Source organism: Oculina patagonica, chromosome 10, assembly GCF_052425735.1.
Source record: "Oculina patagonica isolate OP01 chromosome 10, crgOcupat, whole genome shotgun sequence".
NCBI classification, from domain to species: Eukaryota; Metazoa; Cnidaria; class Anthozoa; order Scleractinia; family Oculinidae; genus Oculina; species Oculina patagonica.
In genome coordinates this window covers 13,502,053-13,527,551 of record NC_135767.1, presented here as the reverse complement: position 1 = coordinate 13,527,551, position 25,499 = coordinate 13,502,053, and the positions used below count along the sequence as shown (strand labels likewise).

Genomic DNA, 25,499 nt, shown 5'->3' with positions numbered 1-25,499 from the left:
AACAAAACAAATAATATTTTGCTTGCTTCGGTGATTTGCTGAGATGTCTCTGTCGTGGTTCAGAAAGTTGATATAAAAGAGGGTTGCCATTAATTGTCCTACTCCATTCAGGGGTATTATTCCTAAAGGCATTTTTGCACGAATTGGTGTTTCGAAATGGAAAAACCCGGCTATCATGCGTTAAAATCAACTTAACGCTGGACAAAATGGAAGGAGTGCAAAAATATGTACAGTCTTAATCTGCATGGAAGTGCTTTTCCGATCGTGAAACATTTTAGCTCCGTTAATTTTAATTGAATTCATAAGTGTTTTCACCAAAATTTGCATGAATTGATTCTCGCGAATCATATATATTTGCTGCTAAAATAACTGGGATAACAAAGACATAACTAAGGCAACGAATCTTTGAATGCAAGCAGCAATAGCCACCGCGAAGAAGAAAAGCGAAGAAAGGCCTATATAGGGATAGCCAAGATATCGTTTATTGAATCGCTTTCGACATCTTTTGGAACGTTACTTGTCTCACTTCAGTGCTTATCAAACAAAACATTGCTAGATACTTAATTTCGAAACTCGTACTTTCTTTTAATGGCCGAGCACACATATATGAAAAGTACGGTTGAATCCTGATTATTCAAACCCTTAAAAACTCAAACCTCCGGCTAACTCGAAACGTTTTCATTTCCCCAGGTCATTTTCTCAGTGTTACCCTCGGTAACTCGAACCCTGATAACTCGAAACCTTCTTTATTCGCAATGGCGGTTCGAGTTATCGGGATTCATTTGGGGGCGATAATAGGTAGGTACAGTTGAATTCCACTGACTCGAACCCTCAATAACTCGAACCTCCCGCTAACTCGAACCTTTTTCAATTCCCCTTCAGGTCATTTTCTTACTAATTTTACCCTTGATTACCTTATTACATGAAATATTCGCGACACGTTAATTTCGCGATTTTGAGGTGCACATATTTCGCGGCACTTTTAAGTGCCGCGATTTTGCGAAAATTAGTATTTTGAATCACTTTAATTTCGCGTTTTTGAGTGAGACACAATTTACATTTTCTTGGCAATCTATTTTGACATGCCTTTGAATTATATAAAACGACTTCACCGAAGGAACAATAACGTCAAATTTAACAAAAACGCAGGGGGACTTACTCTCGGCAATAGCAACAACAGAGCAGTTCTCACAATGTCTACAAGTGAGTCAATTGACGACAACATCCATTTACATTGATTACGGACATACGCGAGTCACTTAATATTCGCGTCATGTTATGTTCGCGACACTTATTTTTCGCGTCACTTTAATTTCGCGATTTTTTTAGAATCGCGAAATTCGCGAAATTAAAGTGTCGCGAAAATTTTATGTAATAAGGTACTTGAACCTCCGTTAACTCAAACCTTTTCCAATTTCCCTCGAAGGTTCGAGTTATCGGGGTTCAACTGTAATACTTTTTGGAGAGCACAATGATTTTCATGAGCATACATACATGAAAGCGTGACATAACATAACGCCTGATTCATTCTTGTTTTATTTCATGAAATCAAAACAATTACAACAACAACAACAACAACAAAACAAATATTATATAATAAAAAGATCAAGTAAAAAGCAGCAATTCATGTTAACAAAGCTTGAAAAAAGGGCAGGCGAGATTGCGATTCTCCAACGGTTGCTGGTACTCGAACTAAAATATAGTTAATTTAGTCTCTCAATTGCAAACTGATAATAGTTTGCTGTTGGCGAAAGAGCTTTTTTCGAGGATACCCAAATAACGAGTCAGGTCTCGAGCCAGGACGTGAGCTTGGACTCTAGCTCAGGACTCAAGCTAAGGATTCGAGCCAGGACTCAAGTCAGAATTCTAACAGCGCTTCGGTTAGCCTCTACGAGGACCGGTTAGCTTTCACTTCGGTTTGCTTACGGTTAGCCTTCATATCTAGATTTCTTTGCGGTTAGCTTTCACTCCGGTTTGCTTGCGGTTAGCTTTCACTCCGGTTTGCTTGCGGTTACAGTAATTTAGTGGTGCAATTTGTGGATCTTGACAACTAACCGTCTAATAAATAAAGAGAGACCACTCAATATGGTACCGTCCAGTTCAGGTTGAAAGCTTAAATTGACTTTCCATTAACTTTGTCTTGAGTTTTAACTGCGTGAATTTTTGTACAATACAAGAGTCAAAATCGCGAAAATTTGTTATCGTAATTAGATCTTGTATATCTAAATTATCCAGGAGTTACCCGTCTTATGCTTGGATGTTTTCAGAGAAGTCAAATTAAAGACGGTTTTCATATTTTTTTCACAACGTTTCAAAGTAGCCTCAAATATTAGTCGTGTCCCGCACTCAGCTTAAAATCCAGGGTGGCTAGCTCTTGCCCGGTAGACGGATAGTCTGATAGCGGAAAAGACTGACATTTTCAGGATAACTTTAAAGTGGCCGTTGAATTTAAGCAAAGGGATACGCAGAAAGTCGGCGTCAAGCTAAGCGGCCTATACCGTCGGATTTTATCCCGGTTTTTGTAGCATTAGCGACAAGGAGTTTTTCTACTACCTCCTGGATGGGATGCTAGTCTATTGCAGGGTGTATTACTACCAGCATTAATTCGCTGGTACCCAATAATACTAAATACAGTGGAACCCCGCTTTAAGGACACCCGCTTAATACGGACACCCCGGTATTACGGACAGTTTCGTTGTCCCGACAAAAGCCTCATACATTTTTCGCTAAAATTGATCCGCTTAATGTTCCCAACCCATGAAGTCAAAGCAAGACAACAAGTTCAGTGGGAGAAAAGGGGTAAGGGATGAAGTGCTCGAGTTGTCAATCAGAATCATCAATAGAAATCATGCAGGGTACATGTATCACAGGTTAGTTGGTTGGCAACGAGAGACTGGAATCCTCTCCTTCCTTTCAGGAAGCCCTAGTTCCCAAGAAACTGGGGTCCTAATCTCTAGGACCCTTGGGAACAAACACAACCACATGCCCTGGTTCCCAAGAAACTGGGGTCTTAATCTCTAGGACCCTTGGGAACGTTCCCAAGAAACTGGGGTCCTAATCTCTAGGACCCTTGGGAACAATCACAACAACCAACAACAGCAACACTGGGGGGCCCCACTATAAGGGGAAAGCTGACCCTGTGAGGCTATGGGGGAAAAGGGCGAATGGTACAGAGCACTTCATCCCCTCCCGTGGTTTATTAACTATAAGAAAAGACAATGCTTAGTTAAGATGGTCTAAAGCTATTGAAGAAGTTCAGAAATGACAGTAATCAAATAACAGAATGGTCGAGTTGTTACATGCCAGCTCGACACTAAAGCTAACGGTTACATGTATATCAATATCTCAAAAGCAGACACATTGCTCAAGTCCAACAGCTCTAAGCCTGAGCTAGCATACAAAATGATAACAATATAAAAAAAAACAATGTTTCTGTAAGCAGGCATGCTGCTTAAGTCCATCAGCTCTAAACGTAAGTAAGCATACAAAATGGAAATAATAATAGAATAATGTCTATAAATGCGGGCTTGCTTCTTTAGTCCATCAGCTATGGCTAACGTTTAAAAATAATAATAGTTATATAATAAACACCCTTAACATAGCCGGATATGTGCGTAGAACTAAAACATTGCCTACATTTTTACAAATACTAAGCTAAAGGAGAACCAAAGAGGGTTGGGTGGGTGGGAATTATTGTGAAAACTCTTTTAGGCAGCTCAGAGAATTCGAAGTAAAACTACCCAAGTCTAGATAAAACCGCATGGCCTTGATTGACATAATAGAAAAGGGGCGATGTGATTGGCCAGCCCGAATAGCGCATCACACTCAAAAGTGAGTTTGACCTTTGAATGTAACGCAAGAGTGATAGTCTTGCAGCATATTGCGTGACAGATCTGCGTATTTGAATAAAGTGATCTTATGACTTCTCTGAACTCCTTTCATGGTTGTCACATTAACTTTAATTTATATTACATGTATATTGGCATTTATATTACATATAAATTTGCTTTAATACGGACACTTTTCTGTGCCCCGAGTGACAAACTGTCATACATTGTCAACCCCGCTTTACGGACACTGTTTATGTGTGCACTGTTAATTTTCATTGTCGCGATTATTTGGTAAATTCACCATGGTCAAAAATGACAGAATTCGACGAGCTAAAACAACTTTATTACAAAGAGTAGCTTACTAGCGTGACTTAAGTCCGCTTGGTTGTGTCACAAGCTAAAAGCTTTTGTGCAAAGTAAAGTTACCGACTTTTTCAATTGGGTTCATTAGTAGAGTTGATTTAGTACGGTTACGGTCAGAGTTTCAGTTACACAGGGAACTTTATAGAAAACGTTATGTTGCTGTTGAAATACGTTTAATTTGAAATACGTTTAATTTCTTGTAGATAATACATTGCATAATACAAAAACGTCACTATCTCTGAAACGAAAAAAGATATTTCGTAAAGAAAAACGCCATTCTTCTGTATTTCGAAAGGCCTTTCAAAAAAGCAGAAAATATTTTTCATGTCATATACACTTTAACGGGGTACACCTGGATAGAGACAGGCACTATGAGAGTATAGTGTCTTGCCCAACAACACAGTGACCCCGGCCAGGTCTCGAACCCTGCAGACCGCACGATCCGGAGTCAAGCGCACTAACCATTTGTCTAACGGCGGCCGTCTCCCACGGTTTTCAAGTAAAACAATAATAGAATACTCTAGTTGGGATCTTTAGAGCTTAATAGAGGTGACTTCTGAAAAAAAGGTAAAGTTTAAAGTAACTGTGTGATGTAATTTTGGGACCTAGACAACTGACTGCTTAATAAAAAGCTCAATGCGGTGCCGCTTTATACAGATGTGCCAGTGTTACGTCGTGTTTTAAGTTTGGTTCAACTGAATTAAGTTTTTATCAGAAGTACGTGGAGAAAAACCTGGAGTAGGGGAGTAGCAAATTATAGATAAAATCAGGGGCGCTTTTCTTGTTTATTTTATATTTGTTTTTCGTTTCAAAACTTTCGCATTTGGTATAAATGGCAATGAAAAAGAAAGAAAAAAAACTGTTTTGCGAAATTAAACTTAATAACTCTCTCCCTCTCCCCTTTTTCATCGTGGCGGCAAAAACAGTTGGCGGCAGTTTACTGCCGTCAAAGTTGTACGCGGCTGCTTATATAGTTCTGAAGCGTTGTAGTTCGTTTATTTGTATATTTTTCCCGCCGATGAGTAAGGTCGACGGTTCAAAGATACATGAAAAATATCGGCCGCCTTTGATCGGTTTGATTGACAGCCGGTGTTGGATATAAGCGGGCTGTCGTTCCGGCGAGCAAAGCACATGTCAGATCAGTTCAGAAGGGAAGGATTGTTAGTGAGTTGTATATTAATTGTACTTAGAAAATATGGCCTCGAGTGTTCAAATGACTAGTTCTTCGTCTGCGATTTCTGTACCTCAATCATCGCCCAGTCCTCCACTGATCAGAGCATCCTCTGTACCAGCTCCACCGACAAGTCCGCAGCTATCATTTTCTATATCCCGGATTTTGGGTCTTGACGAAGCCTCCGTTCAATCTCAATCAGATACACGCCTACTCGGTAAGTCGAAGTTACGTTGTTATTTGTTTATTATGTACGTTTATGTCATCAATAAGAGAAGGGACCACAATCATTCATTAAATATCTACTTCAACTACGAAAATGCTCCGGCGATAAACGTCGGACTAAAATACGTTAGCCGGGGGATAATTTGTGGCAAATTGTAAACGTAGTATGACAAAGCGAGGAAACGTGTAAGTTAAGCATGTAAGCGAATACAAATATATACAAAGTAATGTTGGCTTTATTGAACATAGTTCCGACCGCTTTGAAAATTCAATTTATTGGCTGACGGCATTCAAAATTGAAATTAAATTTGTTGTCTTGGCGAATGAAGTCGCATTCACAGCTTTTTCTTGCTTTACAAAATTCTTCAAATTGCAGTAATTTGAAGATCTACTCGAACTAAATCTACTGTAGAATTTCGGGTTCTCGAACCTTCATGGCTAACGAAAATTGCTACGAGAAACTGGAGGCTCGGGAAATTCGGGGTAAAATTGCAGTGATCACTTTAGTGAAGCAAATCCATTGGAAACTAGTTTGGTTCCAGGTTGCGAACTGATGAAGCGTTCGAAAATCCTGGATTCCGCTGTCGGCATACTATCGAAAACTGTTCTGACCGTAAAAGTTTGGACTAAAAAAAGAATTCGGGCGTTCTAATATCTTGTTCGAAAGTTTATTCGTCTGAAATTTATTATGATAAACTTTGTTTGGAGGTTGAAGGCAAAACTGTCAAATAAAGTGAGCGCACGGAAAATGGTTTATTAAAGTTGGAAAAGTGTTTTCTCGCGTGGTGTTGTAGTTTAACTTGACCAAAACTGTTTTAGAATCTTGTAAAAGTTTCAATTTAGCCAAGTTGCTTTGATGAATTCAGGCTTGGAAGTGAATGTGACATGCATCTCGCTTGCCTGTGCGCACAAGTTATTTGAGCTTTTCTTTACATTAGAGACAGGCTTGCATTTCATCGTATATCGATTTAATAAACCGCGCAGCATGCTGTATCAGTATAACAACACTAAACGATATTGTAATTTCTTTTATGTTATTTCATGCAATCGAGGTCAATTAAAAAAAAAACAAAAAAAAAAAAAACAAACGGAGAGGCATTTTATCATAAATTTCATCATTAATTATTTTGCTTTCTTTCTTCAACAGTTTTTCTATCGCAATTGTTTCGTTTTCTAAGTTTATCATAATTATTTTGTGTTCGCATGAAAGCGGATTACTACTGATTTCCTTATTTTTTTTTTTCTCGAAAGTTTTCTTTCATCAGAGCTCTATCAGCATATTGTTTCGTTTTCAAAGTATTGCGCTTGTTGTTTTTGGATAAAAGCTGATCATTGCTAATGCCCTTCATTACTTTTCTGTTCCAGATTGCGGTGACTCAAACACCGAAAGCAGTATAGGAAACGCCAACTACAAAAGCCGACAAAGCTCCGACAACTCACCGAGCGTTGACTCCGACAACCCGAGCACCGACGTTGACAGCGGTCGCGAAAGCGACGACACTGGCCGATCAGCTCCGAACTCCGCCGAGCGTCCGCGAAAGAAAAAGCAGCGAACTACATTCTCGCCGATCGAAGTATGGGAACTCGAGAAAGTGTTCGCCCAGCGGCCATATTTAATGCCAGAGGATGAAGATGAATTGGTACAAAAACTTGGACTCACAGCTAGGAATATTCGGGTAAGAGTTTTTTCTATTGTACACTTATGGTGGATTTCCACTGACGCGTAAATTTTTACGTGCGTGAAAAAAATTAGAGACAATGTATGAACGGCCTGCGTAAACGTGTACGCAAGCCGTTCATACATTGTCTCTAATTTTTTTACGCACGTAAAAAATTACGCGTCAGTGGAAATCCACCTTTAAAGGAAAAAAAAAAAGATCCCTTGCCTTTGATTAAGAGCACCGTAAATGCGTTAGCATCCCCATGCTTTAACGATTTTATTTCCAATGACTCTCTAAATAATTAATGATTCCGGATAAGAAACGAAGTTGTGCAATGTTCATTGGTATTTTTCTTATTAAATGCACAAAATAGCTCGTTTCAACAAAATAATATCATATTGTTTTCATCAAAGACATTTCTTTGCAGTGATCTTTATAACCAAGTTTTGGAAAAGTAATATTTGAAAATTACACGGGAATGTATGGTTGTGTTCTAAATATTGATACACTGTCCACTTTGGTGGACAGCTATGGCGATTTAAAATGAAGCTTCAAAACAGTTTCTTCTACCAGTGTCCGAGATTTGTGCTATGAACGAAATGTTTTTTTTTAAGTGCAAAACTATTTGTTTTGTTAACGTTTAAAAAACATGTTGAACCAGACTGCCTAAAATCTAAAACATTTTATCACAAAAACAAAGCATTTTGTTTGGAACAACTCTTTCCCAGTGATGAGAGACAATAATGTTAACAATTTGCAAACAGAACACTATTTCGGGATCGATGTTTTCAAGTTCAATATTATATCTGATAACGCGAAGGGGAAATAATTATTCTCGAGCAACAGAAAGTGACACTCTCTATAAATAATGGATTTGTTATTCTTAGTGTATCGTAAATTTCAAATAAATTTATAATATCTACATTCCATATTTTCATCTTTATAGTTTTGGTTCCAAAATCGTCGCGCCAAGTTGAGAAGACAAGAACGATCCACAGCTGCTCGCCCTCAGACCTGCTTGCCAAACCAGTTTGACCGGTCTCCGCTTCCCCCCAGTGCGTCCTACAGCGACCTTCATTTCAGAAATCCATTTTATCCTGCGAATGTAGGCCTTCGAGGACCACCGCAGTTCCCGAGCCCCGCGGGGTATTCACCGAGAAACTTACCAGCATACCCACCTGAGGAAACGCCTTGTCCTTGCTGCCCAATCCAGTCAAACCGGTTTGAATCTGTCGATATGGATTTCCCGCCAAACCAGGAGGACAACTTACCGTCCCGGCTGCGGCATTCTGCAAAATCGCCAGCTTTCGTGGAAAAACTACCCAGGACTTACGCAAACCAGTTTCGTAAGATGTCAGACAAACGGGAAAATTCACGTGATTACCTCCTGCAAGGGCTGTCGGGAATTCGAGAGTACTGCAACGGAGACTACAGTAAACAATAACTTTCTGACATTTTAGTATGAAAATTTTTAAATTTGATCATTTTAATAATTTTAATTTATTATTTTCTTATGAGAAAAAATGTTATTGTTTGAAGTAATCGTAAGGTAAAATGAAACTACGATGTATTGCATTACGTCATTTTTATACTAAGTTTTAATCTAAGAAAACCCGAAAACAAAGTATTTTACTTAGGTAGAAATAGACCAACGGTTATTTTTTAAGTAATTATAATTAGTTTTTTAGATGAGCTGTCAACGACCAAACTTCTTAGATGCTAGCTATAATTACTTGTAGATAAACATTTTTAGTGGATTCGTTTCATTGTACATTCAATTGCATAACAAATTAAAATGAATAAATAAAATACTGCTTGTGTTGTTGTACAGTCTTAAATTTTGCTCATGCGTTTACTTCCATTTTTAAAGACTGGACATCACCTGACACCTCAGAATGTCTTCGCCAGTTTGGCCAGTTTGGCCAGTTTGGCCAGTTTGGCCAGTTTGGCCAGTTTGGCCAGTTTGGTCCTCCTTGGTGTGCTTCAAAAACCAGCAACGATAGGCCTTATCGCGGATTTCGATGCCATCTTAACGAGTAGGCAAAGCGGGTAGAAATAGGCCATTTCCGAGTTACCCTTTGTCTCTGTTTCAAAGCGAGTCTACGTGCGAAACCATTCATATGAAAATGAGTTTCACCTACAAGTCCATTTTCATGCAAATCAAACTTATTTTCATTTGAATGGTTTCGCACGTAGACTCGTTTTGAAACAGAGGCAAAGGGTAACTCGGAAATGGCTACCCTTGTGACTACCCTTACGACCACCATTGTAAAAACCCTGTTTGAAAAGTCACTCAAACTTTATAATTAGTATATTTCGTAAGAGACCGCTGCCGTAAGCCATGAGCCAAGCGGCCCATACTGCTGGAGCTTATCCCGGTTTCCGTAGCATTAAGCGGCTAGGAATATTTCTACTCCCCCTGAATGGGATGCTAGTCCATTGCAGGGTCCCCCCCCCCCCCCCCCCAGCATTATGTCGCCGGTACCCATATGCATTTATACACCTGGGTGGAGAGAGGCACTATGGGAGTTAAGTGTCTTGTCCAAGAACACAACACAAGTGACCCCGGCCGGGGCTCGAACTCGGACCGCTCGATCCGGAGTCCGGCGCACTAACCATTAGACCACCGCGCCTCCCATAAACGAACACTGTGAAGCGACAACTGTGAAGCATCTCATATAATTTCTCGTAAACTAATAAGGTCATTTCGAACTCAAAGCGTAAAGGTTTTAAGAAAAGCTTTTTATGCTTACGACATACCTTATCGATACTTTACTTAATTGCTATATTGTCACGTTGCGTTAAAAGAAATGCTTCCATGAACGTTCACGCTAGAGTTACTAATTGCAGGTTGTGTTCCTTGAAACCTCTCAGCAATCGTTTAAGATGATTTTAGTACGGGAAAGCAACGTGTGAAATTGTATTTAGCCTTTCCTTGTAATAAAAATCAGTCACTAGTTATTTAACTGTTCGTGTAGACGGATGACCTCTCAGCAATCGTTTACGATGATTTTAGTACGAGAAAGCAACGTGTGAAATTGTATTTAGCCTTTCCTTGTAATAAAAATCAGTCACTAGTTCTTTAACTGTTCGTGTAGACGGATGACGTCTCGGGATTAAAGGGTGGCATCAGCTAGTCGGTGATGCTTGGTTAAATCCCCGGGGGGGACTCGCATATGAAAGTGACGGGGATGCTCGTCGTCTCGCTTAGGGGTGTAAATTTTGGACTTTTGGTCTCGCTTAGGGTGTTCCGGGAAAAAACGCCCAAAACGCCAATATTTTTAGCCATAATGGTCTTGTTTAGGGTTACACACGAAGAAATATACAAATATAAACTCCATTCTTAGTTTTTTGGTATCTTTTAGGGGTCAAGAAAGGCTTGAGCCACACCCAGATTGGTCTCTTTTAGGGGTTCTTTTCAAAATTTCCGACGAGCATCCCCGTCCGTTTCATATGGGAGTCCCCTCCCCCGGGGTTAAATCACAAACTAGGTAATGGGGCCCAGGCAGTCTTGTCCAGTTTGTCCGCTGTAGTAAAGGTTTATCACAGTTGCGCAACCGCCTCTTAAGCTGTAAAATTACTTTAGGTTACACAGCAAACTATCAGTTATAATTCAGAATGCTAGTAAACGTACTATTGTGGCAAATAATTTTGGTGTTGCAATTTCGAATGGCAAGTCTCTCTCTGCTCTTGCAGATACGTACAAACGAGCAGCCGGTTGAATTTTGCATTAATGTTTACGTTACCCCTTATCCCAATAATTTTGCACGCATTCATTCGTCATCCCTAAATGTGCCAACGATGTTTTCCCAATTATTTTGATTTTAATTATCCCTAAAATTGAGCTGTTATACCTTATCTCTGTATTTATTTAAACATTTATCTCTTATTGCTAAAATAATTTTGTGAAAAAAAATATATTTTTTTACTTTATCTCTAAAGCCCCTAACTCTATGTAATTGTCATTTTGTTCTCTCGTTGTAGTGTACTGCTCGGTCTTTGTTTTGCTTCTTATAGACGAGGACAGAACCAAAATAAAACCTAACCTGAACGTTTTTATGAGTGTTACGTGCTGTAATTTTATAAGGGCACAATATAAGCTGGCAATGACTCCAAAAAAAAAATGTTTATATGCAAAAATTATACTTGCTAAAATTTTGAATTAGAAAGCTTTTGTTCCTTGGAGAAACTTCAATTTAAAATCTGGTTTAAGGTCGCGGGGGATACTACAACATGAATAAATTCATGAAGCGAAATTTTGCTTGACCTGCATCTTTTAAAACGCTTATTTCTCGGTGGTTATGGGTGCGATTAAGCTCAAATTTTACAGAGACATAAAGAAATGATGAAATATTATGTATGTCATCTTTTATTTGGTAGATTGCACTTAAAGGCGATGTTATAGCCTCGTTAGTGCCAAATTGGAAAGAACATGATTTTGTGGCAGAGTTTACGGATCGACTTTGGCACAGCACACTGTGATCTTGTCAAAAACTGATCAGTCAATACCTCAAGAGTGTCATAACAGAAGCGGATTTTTTAATTTAAAATTTACCAGCAAGTTATGGCGGCTTAAAGGCGGAAATTTTTATTTAATGCCTTCTACCTCTTTCTTAAAGCGCTCTTTTAAAATTCCGCTTCTGTTATGACACACTACAGTATTCAAAGTTTACCTATCGGGAGTGGCAAGTCATGAAGTTCTGTATCCGCGCTGTATTCTCTGCCACAAAATTGTCGGAAAAGTCCAAACTTTGAGATTTCCGAAGGTGTCCCGACCAAAACACGATCAGTTCCCAAAGGAGAGATGTAATTATGGTAATTATATTCCACGCTTTTATAGTGAGAACAATGCGTTTTTAAAGAGGACACGATTGTTTACGCCGAATATTATTACTCAGAGTTGCAGAAATTTTGAAAATTTGAATGGAAATAGGCTCATAGACTTCCTACAATCTATTTAAAAGTATAAAGCTAAGTGTTGTTTTAAATTGGTAAAAAATATCAAAGAAACAGGGATTTGTTTTTCAAATCACGCGCACGCACCCATATTTTTATCCAGTCATGAATATCTCGTAAAGTCGTCCATGTCAGTCGTTGCACGTCGTGCATACGCTTTAAATAAATGCATAATGATGAGCCTCAGGTGTCCCCCGCGACCTTAAAGGTGGCGAAACTTGCCCGATCTTTAAAGGGACTTTTATTACCTTGGAAACGTTTCTCAATGTTCTATTCTTTGTTTTACTAGTGAATTGCAAAAAAAATATCGCGATCTGATACCATGTAAGCAATGACAACAAAAATTGACCCAAAATAGCACTGAGCGTTAAATATTAGAAATAAGAACACAGGATGAAAGGTTTATTTTTCTACTTGTTTCCTTTTATATTGCGCTTTTAACAAGTGGTATCGAAAAGCAAGGGCTTACTTCGTTAGCATTTGTTTTGTTTGAGCGTGAAGGTCTTATTAGAAACAACAATGACGAATATTGGAACACTGCATATGATCAATCCACTGTTCAAAATCTCAAAATACGTCTTTTTCTAACTGATTTACATAATTTCTTTTTCAATTGGTTCGGGGAATTTAATCGTAAATCACACCAATGCGTCCAGCTTGATAATTCTGTTGAATTCTTGTCGCCTGACTTCTTGGTAACGTATTGATATTTTAAGTAAAAAGTAATTGTTGATTAACAATGAATACAGTCGAAAACACATAGAATTTTGATTGAGGAAGTGAAGTTTCAGCCTAACAAAAACTGTGAAAGGATCTTACTAAAGAATCTGGAGGAACCAATTTTGTCCAGATCGGTTTACTGTTTATCTTCTGGAATAAGATGAAGATATCTGGAAGATGCTATTTTCAACTTGGATTCGTTGTACTAATTATTTTCAGCACTCACCAAATTCAGGGTCGGAAGCGCTATAAAGGGTAAGTTGAATCATTTACGAAAATATTAAATTTAGAATTTAAAAGGGCTCTGTTTAATCTCTGTGAAAAAAAAAATCGCGAATGTTCTGGGTGATAAATTTCAACAGAACTCCGTTGTCAAATAGGTTTCGCGGACTGCAATTATTAGAGACGGCGCGGAATTTTGTGGGCAAGCTATGACTCGCTTTACGCTTTTAAGATTTAACCAGGTTCTTTGACTTTGCAAAAATCTTACTTATTAGTTTTCTTTGTATATTTTGCAGTTGTAACGGTTCACTCAACATTTAAAGGTGGTTGCAAACGTTTCCCTGTTTTCCCGCGCGCTTAACATCTGTTGCGAACACAAAATTTGTGTTCGAGACACAAATATGCTTTTTAACTCTTTCAGAAACATTTTGTGTCCGCAACAAATGTTTCCCCATTTGTTTTCCCAAGAAAACACCATGGCCAACATATTATGTGTCCGCCACAGAATATCCTCGTTGCCACCGCCTAAGCGCGCTTTCAGATTTCAATCGACGATTGAAAGAACACCTTGAACATTTTTTTTATAATATTCCTTGCTCGTTTGCTGAAGACAACATAATTCATCGTCAAATGAACATAATTCATGAATTACTGTTCTTTACTTGAAGGACGTTCTTATTATGTAGAGGAAATAAATGAATATAGACTCGTTCAAAAGAAAGGCTGGTCCGGCATATTACGCAAAGTAATTTACAGCAGATATCACAGATGTGTCTTGCTTAAAATATCGGCATTTTGGACTATAAAGGGGGGACTATAAAACGAATGTTTTAAATCCATATTGCTATTGCATTACTAAGGCCTAGTTCAGACATCGAGCTCCTGCCGTGCCGAACTAAATTCAGGAATTAAGTTCGACAAAAGTACGGCAGAAGCACGGCGTCTGAATCAAACTTTTGAATTGAGTTCGGCAAAGCAATTTAGTTCGACACGGCATGTCGTGCCGCACGACTCTGGCACGGCAGCGGTTCAAACGTCGTGCTTTTGCCGCACCAAACCAAATTCATAAATTATATTAATGTATTTTGGCGGGATTACGTTCCCGCGAGGAGACTCGAGAATAATTCTCCATTACGGAGTATGCGCACAACCTCGTTCCCAGGGTCTTCTCCGTTTTAGCCGCCATTTTGAAAACGGAGAAGACCCTGGTGACGATGTTTTAACATCGTCACCAGTTGCATACTTAAAAGTATGCAAATTGAATTTTATTCTTGCCAGACGGCAAAAACCATGGCGGCCAGCCAAAGGAATACAATGAATATTTTTCTGCTAAAAAGCACGTCGAGGATGTTTCATTCAACAAAGTAGATGACACTAATGACAGGGAGCAGGGCGAAGAAGAAGCTAGCGGGTCTGAATCCGAAATAAGCAAGTTTTCGAAAACTAGTCAGGCAAACAAACAAGCATTCGCAGTACTCGCTAAAGGAAATTTTTTTTCTGTTGCTTTTCTTTGAGTTTTTGCTGCAATTTGGAAAACGGCGCCATTTTTGTTGGATCACCGCTGACTAAATGTTACGTAGATTCAGTACTCCTGAATTTGGCACGACTCTGGCACGACGTCTGAATCAAGAGTCGTGCTTTTGCCGTGCTACAGTCGAACCTAATTACAATTTAGTTCGGCACGGCAGGAGCACGATGTCTGAACTAGGCCTAAGATGTACCCACACAGAAAAAATATAGTCCTGATTGACTTGATATTATTTTTCATGTATGTATCGTCATATTTAGTATTTAAATGTTGTACAAAAACAAAATCTTGCGTCACCCGCCACCGGGCTAGTTAAATGTAAAAGTAATTGTAACAGAACTTGAGAACAGGCAGAAAATATTGGCAAATCGAGATGCAAAAGTGGACCGATTTTTTTTGTTTTCTTTAGTGCAATAAACATGTTTTATATTAAATTCAGGTGATTTTCAATTAAACATTTGAAGTAGTAAAAGGACGTCAGATCAACAGTTTTGAAAAACGATGTTATATTTGTAACAAAAAGTATGCTAAAAATACATGAATTGTTTAATTTTTCAACAAACGAAAAATAAGTGGGCACATAGATTTCATACTAAAACTGGCGATGCAGTCAATATATTTGCTGTTGTCCCGGTGATTCGTGCCTTTGATTTTTGAATCGTTTTAATTAATACCTGCGAGCACCTTGTGATTTTGTATTGTCCTTTTGTTTTTTTGTTTTTCTGTCCGTAGCCGATTTTGGTTCAAAGAAGAGCGAATTCGAACATTTTTTCTTTCTTTTTTTTATGGGGGGGGGGGGGGGGGGGGAGCTTTTTTAGATTTATTATTGTTGATTATTTTCCGATTCTCTGTTTGCTTGTTTGTGTGTTTCTAAGTGATGTTGCTAGCTAAGGGCCAACATGAGTTTAAAGTTAATTCAGTGTTGGTGTCTTGAGGTCTTTAGACCGATTAATCTAGACGGAGCAACTTGCTTGCGTTTAGACGGAAATAAACGGTGAACGGAAAGATATATATAATGTCCTTTTTTCATATTACTGTCCGTAGCCGAAATTGAAAACAAATATGAAAAGACGATTTCGAACAATATGTAATATTTTTTCCAAGGGCCCTTTTCTCGGATCCATTATTGTTGATTTTTTTCCGAGACCCTGTTTGTTTGTTTGATTATTTCTAAGCGATCTTGATAACTAAGGGCCGAAATGAGTTTGAAGTTAATCCAGTGTTGGTGTCTTGAATTCTTTGGACAAATCAGTTTAGATAGAGCAACTTACTTGTGTCATGTAAAAATCGTCAACTTTCCTCATATTGCCAATTTAGATGGAAATAAACGCTGAACGGAAATTCGTTTAACATATTTTCCAGGGTCGTTTACCATTTGTCATGAAAAACCGGAATTTTTCGTTGAAAAGTAATAGGACAGCTTATTCCAATGAAAATTTTCCGAAAAAAAAGGAAATCCTTAGGAAACCAACAGAAATGACCGGAAAACCCTGTACCATTTGTTGAACCATGCTCGCCCCACGCTTCGCGCAAAGTTGAGTGGATTATGCGCGCTACTATATACTCGCACCCGCCTCCACATAAAGCTTCATTTTTCCCTTGACGCTGAAAAAGGGATATATAACAAAACGTTTGTATTTTGTAAAACATTTTTGACGCTTCTTGATATTTATTCTATAATAACAGTTACACAGTAGTAAGCGCTGCTAGCGTCATGTACATGTAAAATGGGGACGATTTCCATCCAAACATAAAACCTCTTTGAAACATTTGAGTTACTATTCCACCTGCTATTTTACGTTTTTTCAGACACGACCCAAACTCGACACCTTATTTTAGACCGGCCCCTTCCAATGAACTCAGCTTCAGTTTGCATAAATATTTGGTATTTCAGTTTGCAAAAAACAGTTGTCATTAATTTGCACTTCTTAAGTGGTGAACAACAAAAATTATAAAAAAATAGTTTCTTTCAAGAACTGTACCCAACTCTGACCAAAGTACAAAATACCAACCCTATTTCAGACCAAAACGGTCAAAATTTTACACCCTTGAATAATCTATACGGGTCAAAGACCATACCCTTAGGCTCTGCACGTGCCAAAGTAGCTAATCATTAGTAAGGAGTTACCCAGGCTCGCGTAACGCGGTTGCTTTAGGAGCTGGAGCTAATAAATAGAAGTCATTCAAGTAGCGTTTTGCACGATTATCACAAACTCCGTTCACCCCTCACTTCGATATGAATCCAAAAAATCGACAGATACACAGATGCCTAATACTCATTTTTCTATAAACATTTCTACATATGGTGCATGTTAATGTTTCAGTCACAAGCTTGTACGAGTGATGCCGCAGTCGAATGATGACGTAGCCTCCCTGGCAGAACTACTGCAAACTCGAAATGACGTAAGTATAAGTAAGAAAAAATCTTGCTAGTGACTAAACAATATACTTCAGTAAAGTGCGACGTTTCATTTAAATCAGTACTATAACCTTCAGCGCTATACGTAACGGCGCCCAGATGAAAATGAGCACTATTAAAGAAGGCGAGAACATCTCTAGAGATTAGCCAGAAGTTTTTGAATGTCTGGAATGTGTACGCTCATTAATCGAATGGGCCCTTTGCAGCTAAAGATCACGTGGTACATGGTAACACCTTGCTGGAGGGCAAGCTACGCATTGGGACATCCAAAACAAAGCGATTTCTACCAGTCATGCTTGACATTTCTTTGGTTTGAATGCCCCAGCTTGTCCTTCAACATGGCGGATATGTATCATGTGACCGTAAGCTGCAAAAGGCCCATTCGGTTTTTTTAAAGGAGAAATTCACTCCAAAATGGCCATTTATTTTCTTAACGCCAATAAAAAGTTTACACAAAGATATGTTATTCACCAAAATTTCAGCTTCCAACGTGCGCTATAACCCTACGAAATCTTTCCCAAAACTCGACAACTGAACGCCGCCATCTTGGAGCTGGTAATGTATGCGTGACGTCAAAGAGCTCAGCCTGAAGTTTGGCGGGAAAATTTAAATACTCGAAACTCCTCGTTTCTTCGTAGTGGCTTTTGTTTGTCAAAATGCCTCTTTGTGCAGCTCTATTTTGCTCAAACAGAGCTCCAAGAAATACAAAAAACAAGGAGTTTCGACTATTAAAATTTCCCCGTCAAACTTCAGGCTGATCTCTTTGACGTCACGCATACATTACCAGCTCCAAGATGGCGGCGTTCAGTTGTCGAGTTTTGGGAAAGATTTCGCAGGGTTATAGCGAACGTTGGAGGCTGAAATTTTGGTGAATAACATATCTTTGTGTAAACTTTTTATTGGCGTAAAGAAAATAAATGGCCATTCTGGAGTGAACTTCTCCTTTAACTACTTTGAGTATAATTACAACGCTCGAAAATTATCCTTATTTGTTATGTGACCGTAATTGTGCCAAATAAAAATACTTTTGCTTTGTCGATTTAAAGTTTATGTAAATATTTTAATTAACAAAACTAAACAGAATTACCTAGCTAGCCCCTTAAAGTGCGGGAAGCGCGCGTATCTCTCTGTCAAAGAGAGTTACCTTACAACGGCACTGAACACCACGGTTGGAATATATTTACAAAAGCCATAACATTTTCCCGCCTTGTTAGGAAGAAGCAAAGAACATGCTTGCTTGCATAAAAAGAAATACCCAGTTTTTTTTTATATGTTTGAATCAGTCAGATATAAACCTCTAAATGAACCCTTCTTCGAAAAAACTTATCCTCTTAATTTTAAGGTAGATGTATGGAAGGCACCGTCACTAGCAGGAAGAGAGGTGCATGTTCACTTACGTCCAGATGTTATTGAAGACTTTAAGGCTCGTCTAGATGAGCGATCTCTAGCTGAGATAGCAATAATAACCGATTCACAAGAATCGATTGACAATCAGTCCATGTGTTGTGGAAATGATAAGGGGTTGCATGATTTTGACAACTGTTACAATACATTGGAAGAGGTATGTCGAATAGTGCTTCTGGGAGAAGTGTAGCCAATAGTAGCGCGTTGGACTTCGGTCCAAGTGGTCGGGGTTCGATCCCAAGCAAGAGCCATTGCTTTTTGTTCTTCAATACCTCAATCAGCTCAGGAATCAACTTAAAAATGCGAACATAGAATAAAAGGACAGTTTATAGTTATAAGTAGGTGCATTTTATGCGATCTTGACAAAGGACCTCTAAAATAAAGGGTGTCTGCTTATTACATATTACATCCGTGATTGCAATATGGTACATCAATAGTAGACTGTTCGAGTTTAACTTTGTATGTTTCAGTTTAAAACCTGTTGTGAAACACAATCTTTTTTTCTTCAAAACAAAATACGCAGGAGCACGTACGGGTGATCAATTACCAGACACCAATTAAGCCAATCAGAGGACGAGCTTTGATTTAAGAATTAATGAAGCAACGTATGAAGTCACATGCACATTTTTTTCCGACACAGATTCACAGAGAGCTATATCGCCTAGCGAACGCTCATCCCTCCTTGGCAAAGGTTGTAGACCTCGGAAAGTCACACGAGGAACGAGATATGTTAGGCATGACGGTAAGACAAGTTCTGTTATAATTAGAAAATAATAATCGACAGTTTTATCCTAACAGGGGCAGAGTGGTTATGGCGCTAGGCTCCGGATCGAGCGGTCCGGGTACGAGCCCTGGCCGAGTCATTCTGCTGTGTTCGTGGACAAGACACTTTACTCTCAAAATGCCTCTTTTCACCGGAGCGGAAGTCACGAAAATATCGTAATATTGACAAATCGTGCTAATTTTATTTTGATCAAAAGACCTGAAGTTCATTTTTGTCGACCATATTAGCTGAGCATGGCTTATATCAAATGGCCCGCGCTAAGCCAACCTAACTCTAGGACGTCTCCATTATCCTATGCTCCAGTTTCTTATAATAGCTTGTTTTGCTACTGGCCATGGGGTCTGTTATCTGTTATCTGTTTGCCTTGTGTTTATGCAGGTTTAATTTATATGGTTTTGACTTTATTCTTCGCGAGCCATTGGATTTGAAAAAAAATTGTAGAATCTATCTCTTATTCCTAATATTTCCTGCGAAAATTTAATTTCACAACTTGCTCCCATCAATGAAACGTTTCCGCTATTGTTTATGACATTTCTCACGCCTTGATCATGAATGGCGTGTGCGGAAGCCAACAAAAACAGACACTTCCGTTTTAAACGCGGCTAAATATAACTTTTCTGTCTTTGACATATCCCAAGGCCTAGACTGGGAGAGTACCTCTCTGTCCCCTCATCCTCTCTTGTTTTAGCATTACATGTAGTTAGACACCAATACCTTTGCGTCGTTCAACATTCAATTTTTACGTTTTACGTGCATAAAAAACCTCTTTAAGTTAATTGAGCTGGCGTCATTTAGATTCGCTACACCGCGCTGATAAGTCTTAATAAGGACGAAACAGACGTCCGCAATTTTAATCCTGCTATATCAGTTCTAGTCGCGGTGGTGTCTCGCAAAACCTACTGTTCTCACTTCGTATAATCAGCCTTGCACTATTGTTTGTTATTAAATTCTCAACCTCGAATATTGCATTTCTAGCTTTCTGATTGGTTTACTGAATCCCGGTTATCAGCTCATATACCTATGTTTGACCTTATATGGGAAATGAGTGCGGCAAGTACCGCTCAGCGTAAAATTTTTCGGCGGGAAGCGACAGTTCCATCAGAAAAATGGTTGAAAACAGCAAATCTGGCGAGCTTTATGAACAAGAAATAATCAGCGGTGCCTACAAAAACCACAGAAATGCCATAGTAAATTTAACTACGCAAAACAAAAGGATAGATTCGAAAAGTTTAATTAATAATACTTTTAAACACACAATAAGAGCGAGTGAATAAAGTAGAAAAGCAGCAAATAATTTACGAAAGAACGGCGAACTGACACAGTTTCATTCAGTGTACGTCATAAAACTAGGCTCAGCACTTTAGTAAAGTTTGTTACCTTTCAATATTGGTTTTGTCCTTTTATACTTCAATAAACCTGTTCCACTTTGAGCTCAATTTCGCTTCAAATAATATAGCAGTCTTGATGACAGCCGTGGAGCCGTAAAGAAGTGCAATGTAAACACTTGCTTCGTTCGACTTGGACAAGACTTGTAGTTTCCAGAAAAGCTTTTGCTTCAGATCTTCTCGTAAATCGTAACTGTTGTCACAATTTCCAGGATATTTAGACGACTTTAGAGTGGATTGTTCGAGGAAAATCTTGGGAAGAAAACTCTCTCGCTCGCTTTCCTCGTATGTTTCATTCAACTCAAGAAGTGAACACCGCGCCAGAAATTTTTGCGCCTCCTCATACTATCACTTCGTTTACATCAAAATGAAATGTCCAGTCGATTTAAGCTTGAGAAGAATTTAATAAAACAATTATTCCATTCGCCCTTGTTGGATACGAGTCGTTATAGCCAACTCGGCGCTTCGCGCCTCGTTGGCTATTTACCACCTCGTATCCAACGCGGGCTCATGGAATAATTGTTAATTATTACTCTGTAATTTGGCAAACGAGTTCAGTACCTTGTTTTTGTTATTGACTTACTTTTTTTTATTTTGTTGCGTTTTACAGATAAAACGAAACGCAAGTAACACTCAGGGCTTGATTTTTATCACTTGCGGAATTCATGCCAGGGAGTGGATAAGTCCTGCGACATGCATGTACCTAATGCGTCAAGTAAGGTCTACTCAATTATAACACAATAACTGTTTTCATAACCTCATTAAATAGAAAACGACAGCCTTTTTGAGACCACTGGGTTGAATTTTGAAAGCTTCAAGTTATACGTGGGAATTAAAAAATAATAGTTCAACTTAAGGAATGTTTTTACATTGGTAATGTCGAGGATGGAAATTTGATTCTCGCCAACCTAAAAATATGAAATTTAAGTTGGAAATATCACTAATTTTATGTTGTTTATTACCGAAAATTTACGCTTGAGTTTATTTATTAAACGTGAATGGGAGGGAAAAAATTGTTCTAAATGCATTTAATGCACATGCACCGGTCAAATAATTCAATTTAGTTATATATATTTTAAAGGGGAGGTAGGATAATAAACGCCATTTTTTAGCATTTTCCTTTCCATTTTCAGTTGCTGAATTCCACAGGAAATGACCAAGAAATTGCAGACATGTTGAAAACATTTGAATGGTTTTTCTTATCAGTTTTAAACGTGGACGGATATGATTTTACACACAAGGTTAGCAAAAATTATTAAATATTATAACAATAGCATGTCGTGGCGGAAGGGGGGTGCTTGGAAAAGTTTAAGTCGGGGTGCTCTAGAAACCCCTAACCCGTCTCAGACCAAAAAAGCTCATTAAATTTGTTATCCCATCTCAGACTTAAGAGTTTAATCTATACTCCCTATCTCAGATCAGAAGTGAAGCGATTCAGTACTACAAAATTCGCTTTTATTTTCAATAAACTTGATAACTTTTTTTTTCCATTAAGCGATGCCATCTCAAACAAAATGGTCGGATTGACTGGAATTCTAACACAGACCTGGAAGGTCAAAAATGAGACCTCATCCAGCGGCACATACCCGCGTATAGCGTATAGGCGTTTATAGGGTAGTACCCCTCGTCCCCCCTCCCCCTCGGGAAATAAATGTTTTGCTGGAGTGCAAGTCGTCACGCAGACTTCGCTAGAAAGGATCGAGTAACGAGCAAAAAGTAGAAAGTTATATCGCAAGGACTAAGAAAATTGAAATTCTTCTTTCTAAAATATAGGAAGACCGTCTTTGGCGAAAAAATCGACGAGTATTGAATTCTTCATGCATTGGCGTGGACCTGAATCGGAACTTTTATTCAGTTCAATGGGGTAAGTGTTTAAAAGGTGTGCCTAATACCACCCAACCACCTCCCGATAGGGCATACTTCCTTCTCCTGTTGATGGACCACCTTCTCTCTTGAAAATTACCTATAGTGAGTAAATTTCCCAGAATACCGGGACTTATTCTAGAGGATGTTGAACCTACATGTATCTTAAAAGCCAAAGAGGATTACATTTGGAAAGATTTTGGACCTTATTCGACCAGAAATGTAGTTCGTACTTCAGAACTCGTCTAAATGAAAGCAAGCTATTAGTAAATGCGGAAGGAACACGGCAAATGCCACATCTGCTAAGCGAAGCATACCTTTGTTAAGTTATCTTTCCGTTATTTCCAATTACCGTGGGGCCTCGATTTAACATACTTCTACATAACGAAGTCCTCGGTATTACGAACATTATTCTTCTCCCCAGTAATAGTAAAATATATGGAAAAGAACCTCGATAAAACAAAACGTAGTTATAGCGAAGATATTTTGCCCGTCCCTTGGCCCTTTGTTGTACATGTATCGACGTTCCACCGTAACGGGGTTCCGTTATATCGGGGTTTCTTTTCCATGAAAACTGAAGGAGGGAGCCGGGGAGTAGCGGTGGCCTAATGGTAAGCGCGCTGGATTCCAGATCGAGTGGTCCTGGTTCGAGCCTTGGCCAGGATCATTGTGTTGTGTTGTTGGTCAAGACACTTTACTCTCATAGTGCTTCTCTCCACCCAGGTGTGAAATTGGGTACCGGCGCATGCATGCATGCTACAGAAACCGGGATAAGCTCAGGCCTTTATGAGTCACTAGGCTCGCTGCAGACTTACCTTTACTTTGAGGCAATTATGGCTCCATATCTCACTTGACCACCAACTAATCTGGACAAACTAACGTTTCTATCTAATAACCGACGAATGGCTCTAATTTAACTAACAGCCCAGCGAAAATCCCATTTTTACTGACAGCTGACGAGCTATAGCTTTACATATTGATTTTGTTATTATTCTTACAGGAACAGGGAAATGTTCAAAAGACCTTTGCTGTGAAGTATATCCCGGAGATAGGCCTTTCTCGGAGAAAGAATCTTCGAACGTCGCAAATTATCTGGCCAAACGCAGTTCCGAATTGGTGGCATTTTTTGACATTCATTCTTATTCGCAGATGTGGTTGTCGCCATGGGGATGGAAGGACGATATGCCTACAGAGTATAGTCAAATGGTTAGTCGCATATTTATGCAGACTGTTAAAGAATACAGTAAAAACCCGCCAGTAAGAACCTGCATTTTCCCAAGTTAGCCTAAACAGGTTCTTACATAAATGGTAATTAGCACAAATTTAGGCTATTTAGAGTCTTAATAGGTTCTTATTTTCCCGAAGAAAAAGTTTACATTGTGGTCAATAAAGTTTTATGTGAGACTCAGCCTTTTCCTTCCATGAAGTTTGCATACCATTTTGTTTATAATTTTTGTGATTGTATCAATAATACTGTAATATTTTACGTAGATTTTGAACATTGACATTTACATTACAATTAGAGTGATAAAGCTCCCACGTGTCTCCAATGAAGATCCAGAATGACGACGTAGCTAATTGCCCTTAAAGGAAACATTTTTAATGATTTAAAAATAATAAGAACATAATTTTATATCCAAACTTTAGGCTAAAGAGGTTATTATAAAAAGGTTGTTAAACTGGCAAATGTTGGCCTAACAGGTTTAACAAAATCAGGTTATTGGTCGCGGGTGTATACTGTATTGAACGGCCTGCGGCGCCCATGGCCATTTCTAAGGAAAATTGAGTATCCCATTTGACTTTTTGTCGATCAAAAATTAACCAGAATGGTGTCGACTGTTTCAGACCTAAATAGTTTAATCGCAATACGAAGGGGGAGGGGGGGGGGGGGGGGGGGGAGGGGCACAAATACAGCGTTTATTATAAGGTAAATGCACTGCTAATCATTTCAGTTTCTTCTTATCACAGGAAACTCTGATGAGCGCTGCTGCAGACGCTATATATAACACAAGTGGAAAGCAGTACTATTACGGACCTACATTTTCGACCATCTGTAAGCAAAATTGTTCTTTTTTCCTTAAGTAACGTAGCTTACACCGACAGTATTTTTTTTCATAAATAATTAACAAGCAAGTGACCTATGTGCAGAACACAGACTGCAGTTGAAAACTGAAAACCATACATAAGCTCTTAAAAAACCTGCTGTCCTTTCACACCACTTCGGCTCTCGCCGGGAACTCAATGAAATAATTTTAAATCCCACCTATTGGCATAAAAACATGCGATAAGACTTATTGTGTTCATTTTTGCATGTTATGTCTGTTTTCCAACTGTTATTGGTTTTTGTTTATTATTCTCAGCCAACCATATGTCGGTATTTCATCATATCCTTTTATAGTTATTGTAACCGTTTTTTTTTTCATTTTTCCTGCCCACTTTCGATTTAATGTCCTTGAGTAAGGTTGGTTTTGTCCATCTGGGATATTGGGTCAGATTTAAAATAATGATATAACATATTAGTTTTCAGCTGCTTTATCAGCCTTGCATTTTAAAGTTTGTGTATTTTCATGTTTATTGTAGATCCAACGTATGGAGATACAGTTGACTATGTCTATGACAAACTTAATGTGGTCCACTCTTATGGTTTGGAATTAAGGCCAGGAGACGATGACCCAAATGGATTTTTGTTGTCTGCGTGCGAAATCATTCCTACAGGAAGAGAAATCATGGCGGCCCTAAAAGCCATCACACCGATCTTGACAAAAGAAAAGGAAACAGTTGTTGAAAAGAACAGAAAAGAAGAGAAGAGAAGAGAAGAGAAGAGAAGAGAAGAGAAGAGAAGAGAAGAGAAGAGAAGAGAAGAGAAGAGAAGAGAAGAGAAGAGAAGAGAAGAGAAGAGAAGAGAAAAGAAGAGAAGAGAAACTGAAAATATAGCGAGACAATAGAAAAAAGTATCAGAATCAATTAA

At 38.7% G+C, this 25,499-nt stretch overlaps 2 protein-coding genes across 2 annotated transcripts; both read left to right on the top strand.

Annotated features, from left to right (window-relative positions):
* The first annotated feature begins 128 nt into the window (after nt 1-128).
* Nucleotides 129-25,499, top strand: LOC144629061 (carboxypeptidase B-like). Its single transcript, XM_078487230.1, has 10 exons — nt 129-227; nt 17,001-17,079; nt 18,438-18,656; nt 19,140-19,241; nt 21,279-21,383; nt 21,802-21,909; nt 22,442-22,532; nt 23,532-23,737; nt 24,500-24,584; nt 25,112-25,499. The coding sequence occupies exons 2-10, from the start codon at nt 17,020-17,022 to the stop codon at nt 25,474-25,476; spliced, it is 1,341 nt and encodes a 446-aa protein (XP_078343356.1). The 5' UTR covers nt 129-227; nt 17,001-17,019; the 3' UTR covers nt 25,477-25,499.
* On the top strand, nt 5,389-9,290 carry LOC144667262 (uncharacterized). Its single transcript, XM_078528661.1, has 4 exons — nt 5,389-5,581; nt 6,955-7,265; nt 8,197-8,683; nt 9,121-9,290. Exons 1-4 carry the CDS (start codon nt 5,389-5,391, stop codon nt 9,288-9,290), a joined length of 1,161 nt encoding a protein of 386 aa, XP_078384787.1.

What these genes read in the sequence shown, in the direction of transcription:
- LOC144629061 (XM_078487230.1), top strand. Translation starts at nt 17,020, where the DNA reads ATGCCGCAGTCGAATGATGACGTAGCCTCCCTGGCAGAACTACTGCAA. An exon ending in GAGATATGTTAGGCATGACG is followed by an intron (nt 19,242 to 21,278) that starts GTAAGACAAGTT and finishes TGCGTTTTACAG; the next exon opens with ATAAAACGAAACGCAAGTAA. An exon ending in GCATGTACCTAATGCGTCAA is followed by an intron (nt 21,384 to 21,801) that starts GTAAGGTCTACT and finishes TTCCATTTTCAG; the next exon opens with TTGCTGAATTCCACAGGAAA.
- LOC144667262 (XM_078528661.1), top strand. Translation starts at nt 5,389, where the DNA reads ATGGCCTCGAGTGTTCAAATGACTAGTTCTTCGTCTGCGATTTCTGTA. An exon ending in ATCAGATACACGCCTACTCG is followed by an intron (nt 5,582 to 6,954) that starts GTAAGTCGAAGT and finishes TTTCTGTTCCAG; the next exon opens with ATTGCGGTGACTCAAACACC. An exon ending in TCACAGCTAGGAATATTCGG is followed by an intron (nt 7,266 to 8,196) that starts GTAAGAGTTTTT and finishes TCATCTTTATAG; the next exon opens with TTTTGGTTCCAAAATCGTCG.